General features: G+C 57.5%; 1 protein-coding gene across 1 annotated transcript in view; it reads left to right on the plus strand.

Annotated features, from left to right (window-relative positions):
• Window positions 1–17,680, plus strand: part of LOC135998364 (hexokinase-2) — a 29,985-nt gene extending 12,305 nt beyond the window's left edge. The window contains exons 3-18 of the mRNA XM_065651525.1: window positions 3,362–3,510; window positions 4,383–4,502; window positions 5,838–5,933; window positions 6,068–6,167; window positions 6,415–6,598; window positions 7,188–7,343; window positions 7,511–7,744; window positions 8,179–8,483; window positions 8,984–9,132; window positions 9,850–9,969; window positions 10,258–10,353; window positions 10,842–10,941; window positions 11,090–11,273; window positions 11,525–11,680; window positions 12,159–12,392; window positions 13,610–17,680. Coding sequence (XP_065507597.1) covers window positions 3,362–3,510; window positions 4,383–4,502; window positions 5,838–5,933; window positions 6,068–6,167; window positions 6,415–6,598; window positions 7,188–7,343; window positions 7,511–7,744; window positions 8,179–8,483; window positions 8,984–9,132; window positions 9,850–9,969; window positions 10,258–10,353; window positions 10,842–10,941; window positions 11,090–11,273; window positions 11,525–11,680; window positions 12,159–12,392; window positions 13,610–13,754 — 2,528 coding nt within the window. The 3' untranslated portion in view covers window positions 13,755–17,680. The remainder of the gene's footprint in view (window positions 1–3,361; window positions 3,511–4,382; window positions 4,503–5,837; window positions 5,934–6,067; window positions 6,168–6,414; window positions 6,599–7,187; window positions 7,344–7,510; window positions 7,745–8,178; window positions 8,484–8,983; window positions 9,133–9,849; window positions 9,970–10,257; window positions 10,354–10,841; window positions 10,942–11,089; window positions 11,274–11,524; window positions 11,681–12,158; window positions 12,393–13,609) is intronic.
• Window positions 17,681–17,714: the final 34 nt, after the last annotated feature.

The raw sequence follows: 17,714 nt of genomic DNA on the forward strand, positions 1-17,714 counted from the left end.
TGCTGCTCTCCGGCGCTAATTCGGTGGAGATGCTGATGTGAGCACCAGGGCTTTCGCATCTCCTCTTCTGCTGGAATCCGCTCGAGTCGCGGGAAGGAGCCGAGTCCCTGGGGAGCAGAGCCTGGACCTGCTCCAGCTTCTTCTCTTCCTCTTATTTTTTATTAAGCCAATTTGACCGAGGATTCCTACAGAATGGGGTTGCAGCTGGAAGCCTCGAGGTTGACTTGAGTGACTTCGGAGATGCCGGGACACGATCCCGCATGCGATGCTCCGATCCCCTGGCCCCGGCTGTTCCTGGGGACGGCTGAGCTCCTCTGCCTGCTTTCTTCCAGGGAGCGCAGGCATTTCTAGAGGCACGAAACACTCACCGTTAGGTGGTTTGCTGAGAGCAAACAGACCCTTGAATCAAAACTCTGTGTTTGCCCTTGCTGTTTGGTCTGTGAGCTGTGTCTTTATCTTGTCACACAACGAGGGAGCCCTAATCGAAGGGAGGAACCAGACATGATATCGGCCAGCGGAGCCCATCACGCAGCCGTATCGCTTCAGCCTGGGAATTTGTTAAGGGAGATTTTGCTGCTTTTTTCCCCTCCTGCAAAGCTGATCCACCCAGGAATCCACCCCTTGACTTGAGCAGTCGCCACTTGAACCACTTGTCCCTTTTCTGTGGCCGCCGAGCAGTTTGTGACGGGGGTTTTGGGGGGGTAGGTTTGGTCCTGCTGCTGCTTGGTGGCGAGGGTTGGTGGGTCGCAGGTCAGGGAAAGCCTGGCAGGGGTGGTTCAGCCAAAATACCGGGTGTGCAGGACAGGGGACAACCTTGTCCCCAGCTCCTTGGCCTCTTTCTATTTTTGATGTCTGTTCCTCCTGGATTCCCTGCGTTATCTCCAAGGAGCTGAGCAGCCTCTTGGCTCCAGCATCCTTAACCCTGCCATATTTATCAGCCCCCCGAGGTATTTTTCACGCTCTGCTAGCGAGCAGAACGGCATCTGTGCCGCTGGCACGGCGGCCCGAGTACAGCCTGACCCGTGCTTGGGGCAGAACGCGGTGCCAGCCGTGCCCAGCCAGGCATCGCGTCCCGCTCCGCCCGTCCCAACGCCACGGCGGGCTCGCCGGGAACATCGGGGACTTTCGCCGAGGGATCCCCTGGTGCATCCGGCTAAAGAGCCGTGGCCAAGGCCAGGCCCTGTATCTGCAAATGAGCTGCCAAACTGCTTTAAACCAAAGGGCCGCGCAGGTGCGAGAAGGGAATATGCAGGGTTTGCTGGCTCCAACGCGGGAGGTGGGACACGCGGGTGCTCCGCTGGCTGCCACGCTGTTCTCAGCCGGCTGAGCGCCGGACGGGGCAGCTCTGAGTGTTGTTCACGGAGGGATGAGTTGCGGAGCTTTGCTGGGGTCTGGGTTTGGAATGCTCCGTGGTGAACAGCTCTTGCAGGGGGTGTGTGGCGCTCCCGAGGTGAGGGTTGGCCAGAGCCCACGCAGGGACTTTGGCTTTTCTTAAAATAATGGTGTAGCTGCCTTGGCATCAACTCCTCCTGCCGGCCGGTCGATCTCGGGGTGTAACCTCGACCGACAGCAGCCAGAGCATCGTGACCTGCACAGGGGTGATGGGCTGGGACTCCTGAGACCCAGGACCCCACCTGCCTGTGTCACCCCCAGGGTGATACCCCGATCCCCGGGGGTGATACCCTGATCCCCTGGGGTGATAACCTGATTCCCCCAGGTGATACCCTGAAGCCCCGGGGTGATACCCCGATACCCTGACCCCCCTAGGGTGATACTGTGATCCCCTGGGGTGACACCCCGATCCCCTGGGATGATACCCTGACCCCCCTAGGGTGATACTGTGATCCCCTGGGGTGACACCCCGATCCCCTGGGATGATACCCTGACCCCCCTAGGGTGATACTCTGATCCCCCGGGGTGATATCCTGACCCCCCAGTGCTCCCCCCGTTCTCCATCCCGAGCGCCAAGGCTGTTGAACTCTGCTCAAGACCTCTCAGCCCGTCTTATTCCTCATCTTCTCATTTCCTCGGAGCACAGGGATAGCTTTTCATAGACCTTTTCAGCCGCAGAGGGGTTTTCTAAAGCCGCTCTCGGCGCAGGCTCCGAGCCGGTCACCGTCCGCAGTTCCCTCGCCCCGAGTCCCCGGCGGGTCGGCCCCAGGAAAGACGCCGGGACAGATGGACGCCCCGCGGGCTGGGACCGCGAGCTGCCTTTTCAGCTGGAGTCACTGGAGATGCTGGCTGGCCTGGTGGCGTTTGAATACTAATAAACCACGCTTTTTGTTTCGACTGTAGCCCCTTTGTAAAGGCACCGGCGGGCACAATGCGGTCCCCGGGCGCTGTGATCTGCCCTGGGGAGCCAGCGCAGCACATTTAATGCATTCAGAAATCGAACACTGCTGAGAGAGGGCTTTCCCCCAGCCCTCGCCCCACACTGCTAGGTATTTAAAACAGCCAGCTTGGCGCTTTTCCCGCAGCCTGGGTCTGGGTTGGTCCAAAATTCAGCAAACTGCCGTGGTGCCTGGGACAATAAACACAAACCGGAGGGGAAACCCGCTGGGCTCAGCCCTCAGGTCCTGGAGGCAGCTGGACCTGGGGCTCCTCTTGGCCAACACCAGCGGAAAAAACGCTGCTGCTGCTTCTCCGTCTGCCCAGGGAAGGCAACAATGAGTCCCTGAAGGTCTCAGGATTTTTTTCCTCCCTGGCTTCCTGCTTCCACCCCAACCTTGCCTTCGGCGAGAAGCCACATGCCAGGAGTGCACGGGATTCCTGGGGCAGGGGAGGTTGTGCTGCATCCCGGCAGCCAAGCCTGAACACGGGGCTGGTTTTTTCTTTCCATATATCAAATGTTTTGCCAAACTCTAGTGTTTCACCAGCTGGCTGGCAGGATTTTAACTTGGGCTGGAGGATGAGGAGCTTTCGTGGGCATCCTGTGTCAGGAGCGAGTCTGCTGCCTTCTTCCTTATGGCCCCCGAGGCTGGGGCTTTTCTTCCCCGGGAGCGGCGTCAGTTTGGGCACGGGCTGGTCGGGGGGCCGGTGGGCTCTGTCCTTCCGCCAACAGATGCACCCCCAGCTCAGCCACCGCCCCACGCGCCAGCCACGCCAACAGGACACGTCCCAAAGGAGCCGCTTTGATCCCCCATCAGCTCTAGGGGTGCCGAGGAGGGGCGAGAAATACAGCATCTATAAAATATAATAATAAATACAATAATTTAAAAAATGTAGAAAAAATCCTACCTTAGCCTCGTATTTGTGAGGTCGCTTGTTACTTCCTCGCCAGCTCTGGGCTCTCTGTGTGGGCACCGACGCTGCTGAAGGGGACCCGCAGAGTGATGACAAATGGTTGTTCTTGTCCCCACAGAGGACGGGGACTTCTTGGCGCTGGACCTCGGTGGCACCAACTTCCGCGTGCTGAGGGTCAAGGTGTCGGACAACGGGCTGCAGAAGGTGGAGATGGAGAACCAGATCTACGCCATCCCCGAGGAGCTCATGCGGGGCAGCGGGGTGCAGGTGGGTCCCCCCTCCCCGCTCGCCCGGGCCCCCCCCACCTGCAGAGTTCGCCCCATGGGGAACCCCAACTGGGGCAGTTCTGCTGCCTTGGGCTGGTGGCACCTGAGACCCAGAGCTGGGCGATGGGGCTGGAGCAGCACCGGGCACCCCTTTGCTGCCCTTCCCAGGGGGAATCACAGAATCCCAGAATGTCAGGGGTTGGAAGGAACCTCGAAAGCTCATGTAGCCCAACCCCCCCGCCGGAGCAGGAACACCCAGATGAGGTTACACAGGAAGGTGTCCAGGCGGGTTGGAATGTCTGCAGAGGAGGAGACTCCACAACCTCCCTGGGCAGCCTGGGCCAGGCTCTGGCTCCCTCACTGGGAAGAAGTTTCTTCTCATATTCAAGTGGAACCTCCTGTGTTCCAGTTTGCACCCATTGCCCCTTGTCCTGTCACTGGTTGTCACCCAGAAGAGCCTGGCTCCATCCTCCTGACACTCCCCCTTTCCACACTGATCCCCATGAATGAGTCACCCCTCAGTCTCCTCTTCTCCAGCTCAGAGCCCCAGCTCCTCAGCCTTTCCTCACACGGGAGATGCTCCACTCCCTTCAGCATCTCCGTGGCTGCGCTGGACTCTCTCCAGCAGTTCCCTGTCCTGCTGGAACTGAGGGGCCCAGAACTGGACACAATATTCCAGATGAGGTCTCACCAGGGCAGAGTAGAGGGGCAGGAGAACCTGCCTTCCTGGGGTGGTGAGCTCCTGACGCCGAGTCTGGTGATGGTGAGGACCATGGACATGATGGGGGTGACAGACCCCGGTCCCTCGGGCAGGCAGGGGTGCCGGCGCTGCTCTGGTGCATCACCTCGGCTCACTCTTTGCCTTTTTTTCAGCTCTTCGACCACATCGCTGAGTGCTTGGCCAACTTCTTGGAGAAGCTGAAAATCAAAGACAAGAAGCTCCCCCTGGGGTTCACCTTCTCCTTCCCGTGTCACCAGACCAAGCTGGATGAGGTGAGTGAAGGTCTCACCTCCTTGCGAGGACTGGGGTGCAGTGGTGAGCTCTCACTGCAGGCAACACCTGTCCCGCACTGATTGAGCTTTTGCTTTTAATTAGCAGCGTTGAGTTTGGGTAGTGTGTGAGGTCTCAGTGCTGAAGGGAGCAAAGGATGTGCCCTGGGGCTTGCACGGGTCTAGAAGGTGATATTTAACGTGCTGGTCACCGCTTGGCACAGACGCCTCCACGAAAACGCAGCTTTTTCCCCTGCGCAGACAGAGCTGAAGGAGCGCGGCTGCGGCGGGAGCTGCTCCAGCCGCCCGCAGCCAAAGGCGGCCAGACGTGCCGAGCATCACATCCCATCCCCGTCACGCCGCGGCGCAGGCGGAGGCGCGGGGGGGGTCGCCGTGCCCCGGGCGAGCCGGGCACCGAGGGCTGTCAGCTCCGCTCAGCCGCGCCGGCTCTGCTGACCTCGCCGGGAGGCGAAACGTCTCTGCGAGCAGCGCGGCCGGGACACGTGGCCCCGCTCCTGCGCCCGCGGCGGCTCCCGCTCCTTGCCCCGATCTCACCCGGCGTGCCGGGCAGGGCGGCGGGCGGGCGGCTCCATGGCGCGCTGGCCGCCCAGCACGTCCTCCCCGCGCGGGGACGCGGCGGCGTTTTGGACCAGGGATGGGGCAACTTGTGCTCTCGTGCCTGAGCGATTCAGCAGAAGTAATGAGGAAGGAGATTAACGCTTTCCTCGTGGTAGACGCGGGGGCTGTAAAAGAAAAAACAAACAGCAAAGAAGCTGGGAGAGGAAGCTGTCCCCGGTGACCTTGTCCGGTTTGCTTCTCTCTGTGCCTCAGTTTCCCCATCTGGGTGTTTGCCTCTCTGAGGCTCTAGGGCTGGAGATTTCAATGCAATCGAGTCCTTTCCCTTCCTCGGAGTCTCAGCGCAGCCTCTGTCCGGGGGGCTGCGATGGCTCTGCTGGCTGGGGACACACCTGGTGGCCCGGGGGACGGTCAGACCCCCACCGCGCAGGGCCGGCTCGGGGAGCTCCCGTACACCTGGGAACAGCTTTTGCTCCAGGGCTCTATAAAACAAGCCATGGGAATCACGTTCCCTCCTGCCGGCGGGAGCAACGAGCGGCTTGCGTGCTGTTTCGTGGCCATAAACTTTATCTGCACGGAGGCGCGGAAATAATTGCTGCCCCTGCAGCTCGCAGGCTGGTAACAGGGAGCGACTCACGGCTGTGCTGTGTGCCCCTCCAGCCCTCGCCGTGCACCGGGGAGCGGGTTGGGAAAGGGGAACCCTTGAGATGTGCGGCTTGGTGGGTCCCTCCTCCTGCATCCCTTCTGGCTGTTTCTCCGTAGAGCATCCTCGTTACGTGGACAAAGGGATTCAAATGCAGCAGCGTGGAGGGGAAAGACGTGGTGTCGATGCTGCGCAAGTCCATCAAGAAAAGAGGGGTAAGAGGTTGGGCAGGTCTGGGGTGGCGGGATGGGGGCACGCGGTTCCCTGGCACAGGACAGGGCTCCGCACCGTGGCAGCAGGACATGCTTTGGCCACACTGACTCAATTTTTCTCCTCTCCACCATCTCAGGACTTTGACATTGACATCGTGGCCGTGGTGAATGACACCGTCGGGACCATGATGACCTGCGGCTATGACGATCATAACTGTGAAGTTGGCCTCATTGTGGGTGAGTTGCAGCAAGGAGGGAGAATTGGGATTTATTTCTGCATCAGCTCCAGGAAGAGATCACATTTCTTGCAGTTTTCAGGGTCTTTTTGGGGAAAAAGAAAGGGGAAGCAACGTTAGGAAACCTGCATTGCTCAATGTTTGTTTTCTTCTGTCTTCACTTTCTATGTTGCATTTGGCTGTTGCTAATTTTGGGGGATAATGGAAAGGCAGGATCCTCTTTCACTCCATCCCTGTGCCTTTTTCAGGTACCGGTACCAACGCCTGTTACATGGAGGAGATGAGACACATTGACCTGGTGGAAGGGGACGAAGGTCGTATGTGCATCAACATGGAGTGGGGGGCCTTCGGTGACGACGGCGTGCTCAACGACATCCGCACCGAGTTCGACCGGGAGATAGACATGGGCTCGCTCAACCCTGGCAAACAATTGTAAGCGGATTCTTGGCTTCGGCTCAGGCTCGGGGTTTGCTCTGCATTGTCCGTCCTCCCGCTGCGCTGGCGGTGGTGGCACCGCAGCGGTCATCCCAGTTAACTAGGTCACCGCGTCCTCCGCCGTGCCAGCTGCACCCATGCACACAGGGGCTGTATCCCAAATTTGGGGTGATACGCCCAACTGAACCGCTCAACACCCGCTTCCTCTGAGCCTTTCGCTCGAATGTGGTGGGTTCAGTTTCTTGCCCCGGCATTGCCAGCCCAGGCAAACGCCACCACCTCACGTCCACATCCAAGTCCCACGGATTTCCCATTCCCTGGGTGGCTTCAGGCAGTGCGGGTGGGATTTGGGGGGTTCTCTGCAAACTGACAGACCCCTCTCGGGTAGCCACGAGTTCTCCTTGCAGAATGACGGTTGTGTCAGCGTGGTTTATTTTCTCAGTGAAGGGCTAAGCTGCTCTGGCAGCAGATGACCTGGATTGCCTTTGCCCCTGGAAGGCTGCCGGGTGTTTTTCACACCAACCCGCGGCCATCTCACGGCACACGCAGCCGAACAAACGCATCTTGTGCTTTCCCCTTGGGGCAGGTTTGAGAAGATGATCAGCGGGATGTACATGGGAGAGCTGGTCAGGCTCATCCTGGTGAAGATGGCCAAGGAAGGGCTCCTGTTTGGAGGAAGGCTCACCCCAGATCTGCTCACTACCGGCCACTTTGAGACCAGATATGTCTCCGCTATTGAGAAGTAAGTAGGATCTGGATGGCTTCCTGTGGTTCCAGCCCATCTCCTGACATCTGTGCTGGTGGAAAACGGGGCCCATCCCAGGGCTATACACAGAGCAAGCCAGGAGTCTTCAGATGGCAACAGCTGGATTTCCAGGCAGGAATCCTTTTTTCTTCTTCGATGTGCAGGGAGAAGGAAGGGCTGCAGAAAGCCCACGAGATCCTCAGCAAGCTGGGCCTGGAGCCGTCCCATGAAGACTGCGTGGCCACCCACCGCATCTGCCAGATCGTGTCCACCCGCTCGGCCAACCTGTGCGGGGCCACCCTGGCAGCCGTGCTGCGGCGCATCAAGGAGAACAAGGGGCTGGACCGGCTGCGCTCCACGGTCGGCGTGGATGGCTCCGTCTACAAGAAGCATCCCCAGTAAGTCCGTGAAGAAAAGGTGGGGGAAGAGAGCACAGATCCATTCCTACCAGCAGTGGATAAAGCTTGGCACAAGGAAAGCAGCTCCAAGTAGTGATAGGACAAGAAGAAATGGCCTCAGGTTGCACCAGGGGAGGTTTAGATTGGATATTAGGAAAACGTTCTTCTTGGAAAGGGCTGTGGGGCATTGGAACCGGCTGCCCAGGGCAGTGGTGGAGTCGCCAGCCCTGGAAGGGCTTAAAAGGTGTTTCGACGAGGTTCTCAGGGACGTGAGTTAGTGCTAGAGTTGGGTTATGGTTGGACTCGATGATCCTGAGGGTCTCTGCCAACTGAAATGGTTCTATGACTATAAATATTCCCCTGGGCACCTCCGTTTGGATCCCAAAGGGCCCCCAGTCACATCACGTGCTCAAGTCCTCTTTCCTCCTCCGTAGCTTTGCCCGGCGTCTCCATAAGACCGTGCGGAAGCTGCTGCCGGACTGCGAGATCCGCTTCGTGAGGTCGGAAGACGGGAGCGGCAAAGGGGCGGCCATGGTGACGGCGGTGGCCTACAGGCTGGCCGCCCAGCACCAGGCACGGCAGCGAATTCTGGAAGCGCTGAAGCTGAGCCACGAGCAGCTCCTGGAGGTGAAGCAAAGGATGAGGACGGAGATGGAGAAGGGGCTGGGCAAGGAGACGCACGCAGAGGCGACGGTGAAGATGCTGCCCACCTACGTGTGCTCAACCCCGGACGGGACAGGTGAGGCACCGGCTGGATCAGCCCACGTGTGTCTTGCCCAGCGTTGCTGCTCCCAACACCCGCACCGCGCAGGGAAGGGCTGGGACCTTTCCCATGGCCAGTTCCCTCTGTGGCGGGAGCGGCACAAAGCTCTTTAACCTCCAGTACGACACTGGGAAAAGCGGCTGAGCCTCCGGGACGTTCTGCACTTGACTTAACACAAAGCCTGGCTTTCGCTGTGGTTTTCACCACCACGAGTTTCTCGCCGCCGTTGTCCTGGGTTGTGCTCCAGGTTCGGTCGGTGGCTTGGGTGTGTTCCTGCCCCTCGGCTTGGCGCCCTGTGATCTCCCCGAGGCCGGAGCGAACGTCTCCATCGCCTGCACCCGCTGCCCTCCGCTCCCACCCACCTCTTGGTTTCTGGTCCTCTCCCAGGAAGAGGGCAGATCCAGATCAGCTTTGTGCCACGCTCGCGATGCCCCTTGTCAGGATTTCTCTCCTAACGCTTCTCTCTCGGGTTTCAGAAAAAGGAGATTTCCTCGCCCTGGACCTGGGCGGTACCAATTTCCGTGTGCTGCTGGTGCGCGTGAGGAACGGGATGAGGCGCGGCGTGGAGATGCACAACAAGATCTACTCCATCCCGGTGGAGATCATGCAGGGGACGGGGGAGGAGGTGAGGACGGGCAGCTGGCGGTGGGAAACTGAGGCACGTTCCCCGGGGCGGCAGCGGACGCGGCAGGCGGTGGTGCTGGGTGACCACGGGAGCTGCTTTTCCTTGCTCTGCTTTCCAAGGTGCAGCACCAGGAGGGTGGAATAGGCTGGTGCTCTCCTGCTTTTAGAGCAGCGAGTTCTGCCCAAGGCTCTGGAGTTTGAAATGTGCTTTAGGAAGCTTGAAGCTGCTTTTTAGGTTAGAAATTGTGTCATTCCCAGACATCACTGAGCCTCCCCGAATCCCACACACTCCACAGGGGCAGACAAGCACCATCCCCATTTCCCAGGTAGCAAAACCACAACACAGGCAGTAAGAGGCATCTCCAGAGTCTTATTTGCAGATGGAAAGAGTTTTGCAAACCCCTCCAGGCGGTGCTCCGGGACTGGGAGTGTTTCTAGCAGCCGGGCTCTGGGGACACCTTGCAGGGGGACCAGGTTCCCGCGTCACCCGTGGGCAGCTGCTCGCCTCCCGCTGGTGACGTGACCGCGTTGTCGGTGGGGAAGAGAAGCTGTTTTGGGCTCACTCACCTCCCGCAGCGCGGCCGAGCAGCGTCCCAGTCTGTTCAAAGCCCCGTCGGCTTTGGGAACGGGTCGACATCGCCAGTGGGTCGGGCGGGCTGGCAGCCAGCTGAGCGTCTTGCGGCGATGGTAACTTCTCCTGTCGGCTTTGCACACCCAGCTCTTTGACCACATCGTCCACTGCATCTCCGACTTCCTGGAATACATGGGAATGAAGGGCGTATCGCTCCCTCTCGGATTCACGTTCTCCTTCCCGTGCCAGCAGACCAACCTGGACGAGGTAACCCCAACCCACGCGGTAGCGCGTGTGTGGTACCCAGGGCTGGCTGAAAAGCCAAAACGCGCTGGAAACTCAACGTACCAGCAGCAGTGACCATGGGGCAGGTCAGACAGAGAGCCAGACGGGGGAGGCAGGAGCTCGGAGCTGCCGGCGCTTCTGCAAAGCCCCCTGGCTGCATCAAAGCAAATGCAGATCCCTTGAGCTGCGGAGGCGTCCCGGTGCGGGAGGGTCTGACCCCAGCGCCCACCCAGCGACGCGGGGACTCACCGGGGGGTGTTTCCACAACAGGGGATCCTCCTGAAGTGGACAAAAGGTTTCAAGGCGACTGGCTGTGAAGGAGAAGATGTGGTGAACCTGCTGAAGGAGGCGATTCACAGGAGGGAGGTGAGTGTCCACGGAGCTGGGAGAAGCCGGCTGCTTGCTCCCACATCCCGGCTGGCTTGAGCATCTTTAATTGGCCTGTAAAGCAAATTAGTGGGCTGAGCACAGGGCTAATGAGTGTCTGAGTTTTAACGAGCACCCTTACTCATCACTGGAGGTTGGATTTTCAGCCCCCGGGGCTACGCGCTGGCTCCTGGCCAGGGCTGGAGCAGACTTGTCCCGCCGTGGGTTCGGGAGGCACGGCGGTGCAGCCCACCCAGAGCTCCGGCCCGGGGGCTGTGTGCGGAGGGCTGTCCCAGCTCCTCTGCGCTTGGGTCTTGCTGGAGGAGTCTTGAGGTCGGAGCGTCCACCTGCGGACACGAGGGGCTGCGGGAGCTCCGCGGGTGCCGGCAGGTTCCCGGTGCTCAGCAGACGGGTCCTTTCGCAGCGGTGGGGCGGACGAGCAGCCCGTGTCCCCCGGCGCTGACCCCTGCAACCCCATCCCTCTGCAGGAATTCGACCTGGATGTGGTCGCGGTGGTGAATGACACGGTTGGCACCATGATGACCTGCGGGTACGAAGATCCGTATTGCGAAGTCGGGCTGATAGTCGGTGAGGACTGACACTTTCTTACGCAATTCCTCTGCCCGTGGTCCCAAACGTGCCCCGTTGGGCTGCCGAAGGTGTCCCAGGGCTTTTCTCTTGCGTTCGCGCCTCACTTTTCCAACAGCCCCTTTGAAAGCTGCTTCTCTCTCTGCAGGCACAGGCAGCAACGCCTGTTACATGGAGGAGATGAGGAACGTGGAGCTGGTGGAAGGGGAGGAGGGCAGGATGTGTGTCAATATGGAGTGGGGGGCGTTTGGTGACAACGGGTGCTTGGATGACATACGGACAGAGTTTGACTTGGCAGTGGATGAGCTGTCTCTCAACCCTGGGAAGCAAAGGTGCGTGGTGGCTTTGGGGGGCTGCGGGGGCCTCCGATGAGGCCGGGTGTCCAGGAACAGGTCAGCGCTGCTCCTGGTGGATCATCAGGGGACAAGTCTGGCTTTGCGACACGCCGATGTGTCCCTCGTCCCCCTGCGCTGCTGGGCTTGGTCCAGGGGGTTGTGTCAACGGCATCTGGCAGAGCTGGGGGCCCGATCCAGACCCAGCGTCCCTTCGTATCCTGATGTCCAGCCTTGCCTAACCTTCCTAGGTTTGAGAAGATGATCAGCGGGATGTACCTGGGCGAGATCGTCCGAAACATCCTGATGGATTTCACCAAGCGAGGGCTGCTCTTCCGGGGACGGATCTCAGAGAGGCTGAAGACCAGAGGGATCTTTGAGACCAAGTTCCTGTCCCAGATCGAAAGGTGAGGCCCAACAGGCTCTGCCCTTACAGCCGCAGATCAGAGCAGAGATGTCGTTTGGGAGAAAGTGTTCCCAGGGCTTGTGGAAGTCCCAGGTGCCCAGTCTGGAGCCAGGGTGGCACAGGGTGCTGCAATGCAGATGGATCAGCAAAATCTGTGTGGTTCTGGCAACGCCGGTGTAGAGAGACAAGGAAACTGGGCTTGGCGGCACAGATGCCCCTTTGTCCTCTGCCTGGGACAGAGAGGGTTCAACAACCGTCATGCTCCGAGTCAGTGGCTTTGTCCTGAGATAGCCTCGTTGATTGGGATGTGACACCAGAGCCACGTCCAGGTCTGAGCGCTGAGGCTGGGGAGCTGCAGAGTCCCTGCGGTCAGCGTCACCAGGGTCCCTGGGCTCTGCGGGGTGCAGATAAGGAAGGGGAAGCCGCACACCCAAGTCGCTCCATCTCCTAACGCTGCCTGGCCCTCGTGTCCTCCCCAGCGACTGCCTGGCCCTGCTCCAGGTGCGCTCCATCCTCCAGCACCTCGGCCTGGAGAGCACGTGCGACGACAGCATCATCGTGAAGGAGGTGTGCACGGTGGTGGCGCGGCGGGCGGCTCAGCTCTGCGGGGCCGGCATGGCGGCCGTGGTGGACAAGATCCGGGAGAACCGCGGGCTGGACTTCCTCAAGGTCACGGTCGGCGTGGACGGCACGCTCTACAAGCTGCACCCTCAGTGAGTTGCTCGGCGGTGGGCGCCCGTGGGTGGCTGTTCTCCAGGGAGAGACGCTCTTACTGGTGCATCTGCCCAGTAAGAGCTGGTGTGGGACGGCCGGCAGGGTAGCTGGGGAGGAAACGAGGTATTTTGGGTTCTCCAGGGCTGCCAGTAGCTCAGCCGTCTAAACGCTGCTGAGGCGCAGCAAGAACCGGCTGTTCCCTAAGGGATGGGTCACCAAGGCAGGTAACACAGCAGCTGAGGCCGCTTGGACCTGGAGATGCCACCAGCTTCAACCAGCCCCACAGGAACGGTCGGGGGGTGAGGCAGGTCTGAACCGAGCAGCCGGGCCCTGGTCCGGGCCAAAAAGGCCCGTAGCCAAGCAGAGCTGAAGGCTGGAACTCCTAAGAAAATGTTGCTCAGGCAGGGACTAAAGGCACAGGGCTGAGCTTAAACGGGGGGAGGGCTCCCATGGGGAGAGGGAGGGAGGGCTGGGGAGAGGGGTGAGGCTGCTCAGGGCTGGAAGGTTTATTAGTGCTCTCAGGGCTTGGTGGGACTGGAGAAGGGGACGGATTTGGCCGTAGGGACATAAGAAGGACATTGAGGGACTAGAGAGAGTGCAGAGGAGGCGACGGAGCTGGTGAGGGGCTGGAGCACAAGGGTGATGGGAGCGGCTGAGGGAGCTGGGGGTTCAGCTGGAGAACAGGAGCTGAGGGGAGACCTTCTGATCTCTGACCTGCCTGAAAGGAGCTTGGAGCCAGGGGGGGTCGGGCTCTGCTCCCCAGGAACAAGCGCCAGGACCAGAGGAAACGGCCTCAAGTTGCGCCAGGGGAGGTTGAGGTTGGATCTGGGGAACAATTTCTTCCCCAAAGGGCTGTGGGGCATTGGAACAGGCTGCCCAGGGCAGTGCTGGAGTCACCATCCCTGGAGGGGTTGGACAGACGGACATGAGGTTCTCAGGGACACGGGGCAGTGCCGGGGGTGGGTTATGGGTGGACTCGATGAGCTCGAGGGGCTTTTCCAACGGGAATGATTCTGTGGTTCTCTGAGTGTGTTCTGCTAAGCGTGAAGCTGGCGCAGGGACGCTCCTGCCCTCCCCGTGCAGCTCGGTGTCCGCAGGGTGTCGGAGCCGCTGCGGGGGCAGCTCTGACGGGGGGTGCGCAGGGGCTTGTCCCAGGGGGTGGCACCTGCAGCCCAGGGCAGGTTGGATCAGCCTCTCCCTCCCCCGTGCCCCACAGCTTCTCCACCGTCATGCACGAAACAGTGAAGCAGTTGTCTCCGAAGTGCGAAGTGACCTTCCTGCAGTCGGAAGACGGCAGCGGCAAGGGCGCGGCGCTCATCACGGCGGTGGCCTGCCGGATCCGGGAGGCCGGCCAGCGATAGACGGCAGGATGGAGGTTTGCCGAAGAGTTTGGTTTCAGCAAAAACAGGACATTTCCCCAGCCGCCCCCCCTCCCCGTACACACACACACACACACGTCCGTGGCCTCCCCTCGCAAGCAGACTCTTAGCTTTACTTGTTCTCTTGAGATGCCGCCAGTGGGACTGGAGATGCTGTGTGCTTTGTGTAGAGTTGTCTTGGGAGTTTTATTGCATGCCATAAACCTGCACATCGAGTAAAGCTAAAAGTGTCTTTTGGCTGTCTACCTGCATCTCCAGTTAGAGCTGGGCCGCTCCACGTGCAGCCTGCCCCAAACACCAGCTCTCCTCCCATCTCACCCCCTCACATCTTCCCTAACAGCAGAATCGATAGTGCGAGAATAATTAAGACACTGCATTGTCACTTTATAGTAACCGGTACCTATTTATGTATGTCGGAGTAGTAGCATGTCCGTGCTGTAGAAAGCAAACCTCTTTAAGATTGGGCTAAAGACCTGCATTAGTCTTTTACCCTGATCAAGGCTGTTTTATTTCCATGAAAGTCATGGTAACTCTTAAAGCACGGGGTGCAGAATTTCAACCGGAGTCTGCACTGCAAGATACCAAGTATCTCTGTTGGTGAGCAATACTAAAGAGCTGCTGGATCCCAGTTAGAGGTTCCCCTGTAACTGCTCCAGCAGAGCATGTGCCTGGAAATAATTTGGGGACTCAGGGTCTAATCCCATTTCCTGACCTCTCACCCGCACTCTAAATAGCGTAGCAACGTGGTATATCTGTGTTACACCCCCCAAAACCACTGGCCCCTTCCCTGGCGCGTGTGCGGGTACAAGGAGCCACCGCCGGGTCGGTCTGGCCCCTGCGACCCCAGCCCCCAAATGTCGCGCCCGCGCCCGGCGCGGTCAGTCTGGTTTGCTTTTTGGCTGTGAAATAGTTCTGCGTCTTCAGCCTTTTAGGTGACACCTGGATTTATACACTGTATATTTATATTTCAGGATATCGTATGTCTTTTTGTGTACATAGTCTCGGGATTATAGTGTTTAGTTTTAGCTTCACCTTTTAATGTCATTTAAGAATGGTACAGAGTACTTATTTTCTTTTTTTTCCTGTGTTATTTCTTTTTTTAATTTAAAATTTTCTTGGGGTAGAACTGGAGAGAGAAAGAGACCCAGATTCCTGAGGACAGTTGTACAAGAGGTTTGGGCATTCTGAATTTATCACCAGAGCAAAAGGGAAACCAGCAAAGCCAGGGACGTGGTGCACGGGGAGCAGCGGGGCCCTGCGGCCGAGCTTTCAGGACTAGGCTGGTTTGAACCTAAGGACAGGTTTGATTTTGTCCCCCTGCCCTTCCTGCTTCGCTCGCTTCGTAATTAGTCACCTCGTTTCCATTTGGCTGTGGGGGCCGTGCCCGCAGCATCACTCGTGTGCCACGGGGAAAAGCACCGATTGAGCTTTGCCAACAGAAAACCCTGCGGGTGGGCTAAAGGCTGCAGGTCCCTGCCTGAGCGAGCAGGGCACGCAGATGGGGGGGGATTTTTCTGTATATATTTAAGGAAATTCCACTGATGTACAAAAAAAACCATAATTAATAATTCCCGCAAACAGACCTTCAGTTTGGAGGATAGAGTTTCTGTCTATTTTTGTGTATATTTTTATATTGCTTGGGGCAACCTCCTTACCAAAAGCATCTCTTCTGTGTTGGGGGTCAAGTTCAGTAGCACAATTTTCAAGCAAAATTACTCTTTGGGCATTTAAAATGCTTATTTTTTTATAAGCCTCAAGACAATTAAAACAAATAAAATCTGTGTATAGAAATGATGTAAGAAACCAAGTTTAGTGGAAGTTTTAGAAGATATTAAATAAATTTCTGAAAGATGACACAGAAATCCTCTAATATGGTACCAAGCAGTTGTGTGTGATTCTTTCCAGCATTTTGCCCACTGAAAAACCGAACCAGAACTGGTTTTACCGCTGCACCGCACGGAAGGTCGTGTCAGTGGCTGTATTTTTAACCTCTTATCCAGCCGTGCCCCTTTGGAAATATGTAGTGTTCGGATCGTTTAGTGAGCTGTAGTTTTGGGGGGAGAATGGGAAGGGCTGGGACCGTGGGCAGCTCTGCTTTTGTAGCTCCAGTTCAGCGAATTGCTGGAGTGGGAGACTCGGGGTGAGAAGGAACGTGGGGGGTTCCGTCCCTGCTCCGGTGGAGCGTGGAGACCTTTCCCCGCTCTTGGAACAGAGGAAATTCAGTTGTAGCGCAAGTTACCTGGAGCTCCAGCTGCTTTTGGTCTGTCCCCCAGCATCCAGGCTGGGGGATCACAAAACCGTGAAGCCCACATGCTGAACTCGAGGATACGGATCTGAACTTCATGAGGTCAGGGAGGATTTTTGGCTGGATACCCACCTGGGTACCCACAAGGATCCTGTAATCCTTGAAAGCTTTTGCTTCCCCTTTGCTTCGCCTCAGAATAAAGCAGGGTCTGGCACATTCCCGGTGAGAAAGCAAGACTTGAAGCGTTAGGAGACAGTCGTGTTGAGCTGTGAGCGCAGACGTGGCCGGGGCTGTAAGGACGGGCGTTATTCACCACTTCGAGAAGCTTCTGCTCCGTTTTGTCTCCAAGGCGATGAGCACCAGAGATGTTTGCTGCACAGTCTGATTGTAACTTGGGTGGGACTGTAACCTCACACCAAAACGTTCCATGGGATGTTATGTGAATGTGTTTAAAATGAAGAAGGGAAGATGAAATTGTAACTATTGCTATGAAGGGAAGATCGAATCTATATGTAGGGAGCGATGGACAGACTGACCAACCTGACTGGCACAGTCTGTCCCTCCTCCAGTGAGAAGCGCTGCTCTGTGGATTGAGGACGGCTTTCGTTTTGCTCGGTTTGGTCCCATTAAGATGCATTTTCTTTGCACTCCTGGTGTTGTGCTGGCACCTTCTCCAGCCACGCAGGGTCTTCCGCTACGCTGGAGACACTGACCGTTCCTCCCTGGCAATTTTCTCCTCATTGGTACTTCAGACAGAATTTTATTGTTGCTGCTTTAAAAAAAAAATACTTAAAAATAAATCTCTATATATGCAAGCAGTAGATTATTGAGCCTTTCAAAAGGAATTTGCCTCTTCCCTTCTTGAAGTCAAAGGCTGCGTAGGGAGAAGTGTCACGTTCAGTCATGGCGATGTATGAGGAGCAGGAGAGCACCCACGATGGGTGGAGCAGCTCAGAGGCCGTTTGACTCCAGGCCTCTTATCAGGCAATTCAAGCTGGCTGGGCGATAAGGGGGTGAAAAGGCCCTGGGCACTCTCTTATCAGGCAATTCAAGCTGGCTGGGAGATAAGGGGGCGAAAAGGCCCTGGGCACGGGAGTGGGGACAGGGACAAAACCCACAAGTAGTGAGGTCCATGACAGCACAAAATCACCTAGGATGCGGGAGCTTTGGTCTCCTGCTCCTCCACAACCACCTGCCCTCCCAGCAGAGAAAAGAGAGGAAAATACGTTCTTTTGACAGATCGTTGTTATTGAACCATTGTGCTGGCCCGTAGAAAAATGGTCACCGAAGGCAAAGGAGGTGATTCCTGCTTACAAGGTAATTTGGAGTAAGAGACAAATTATTTACCTGGTGACGTCCCTGACAAGTCTGGAGCAAAGAAAATGCGTCTTAATGTGGGTGTTGGCTCCTCCGGGCCAGGGGGAGTTAAATAAAGCCAAAGACTGTTCAGCTGCTAGCAGAAATGAGTGACTGTAGATTCACCTGATGTTATTTCGTGTTTACAGTATTTATTTTTAGTAATTGACTGCGATTATATTATATATAGGCTTCCTTATTTTTGTACTTTTCATACCATTTTCCTGAGTGTGGTGGTGTACTTCCCAGCTCCCCTTCGCCACGATTGCTGCTCCTAGTCAGTGACAAATAAAAGAGAACAAAAAAACCAACCAAGCACCCATTTTCTGGGGTAAGTTGTG

This window comes from Caloenas nicobarica, chromosome 25 (genome assembly GCF_036013445.1).
Source record: "Caloenas nicobarica isolate bCalNic1 chromosome 25, bCalNic1.hap1, whole genome shotgun sequence".
NCBI lineage: Eukaryota > Metazoa > Chordata > Aves > Columbiformes > Columbidae > Caloenas > Caloenas nicobarica.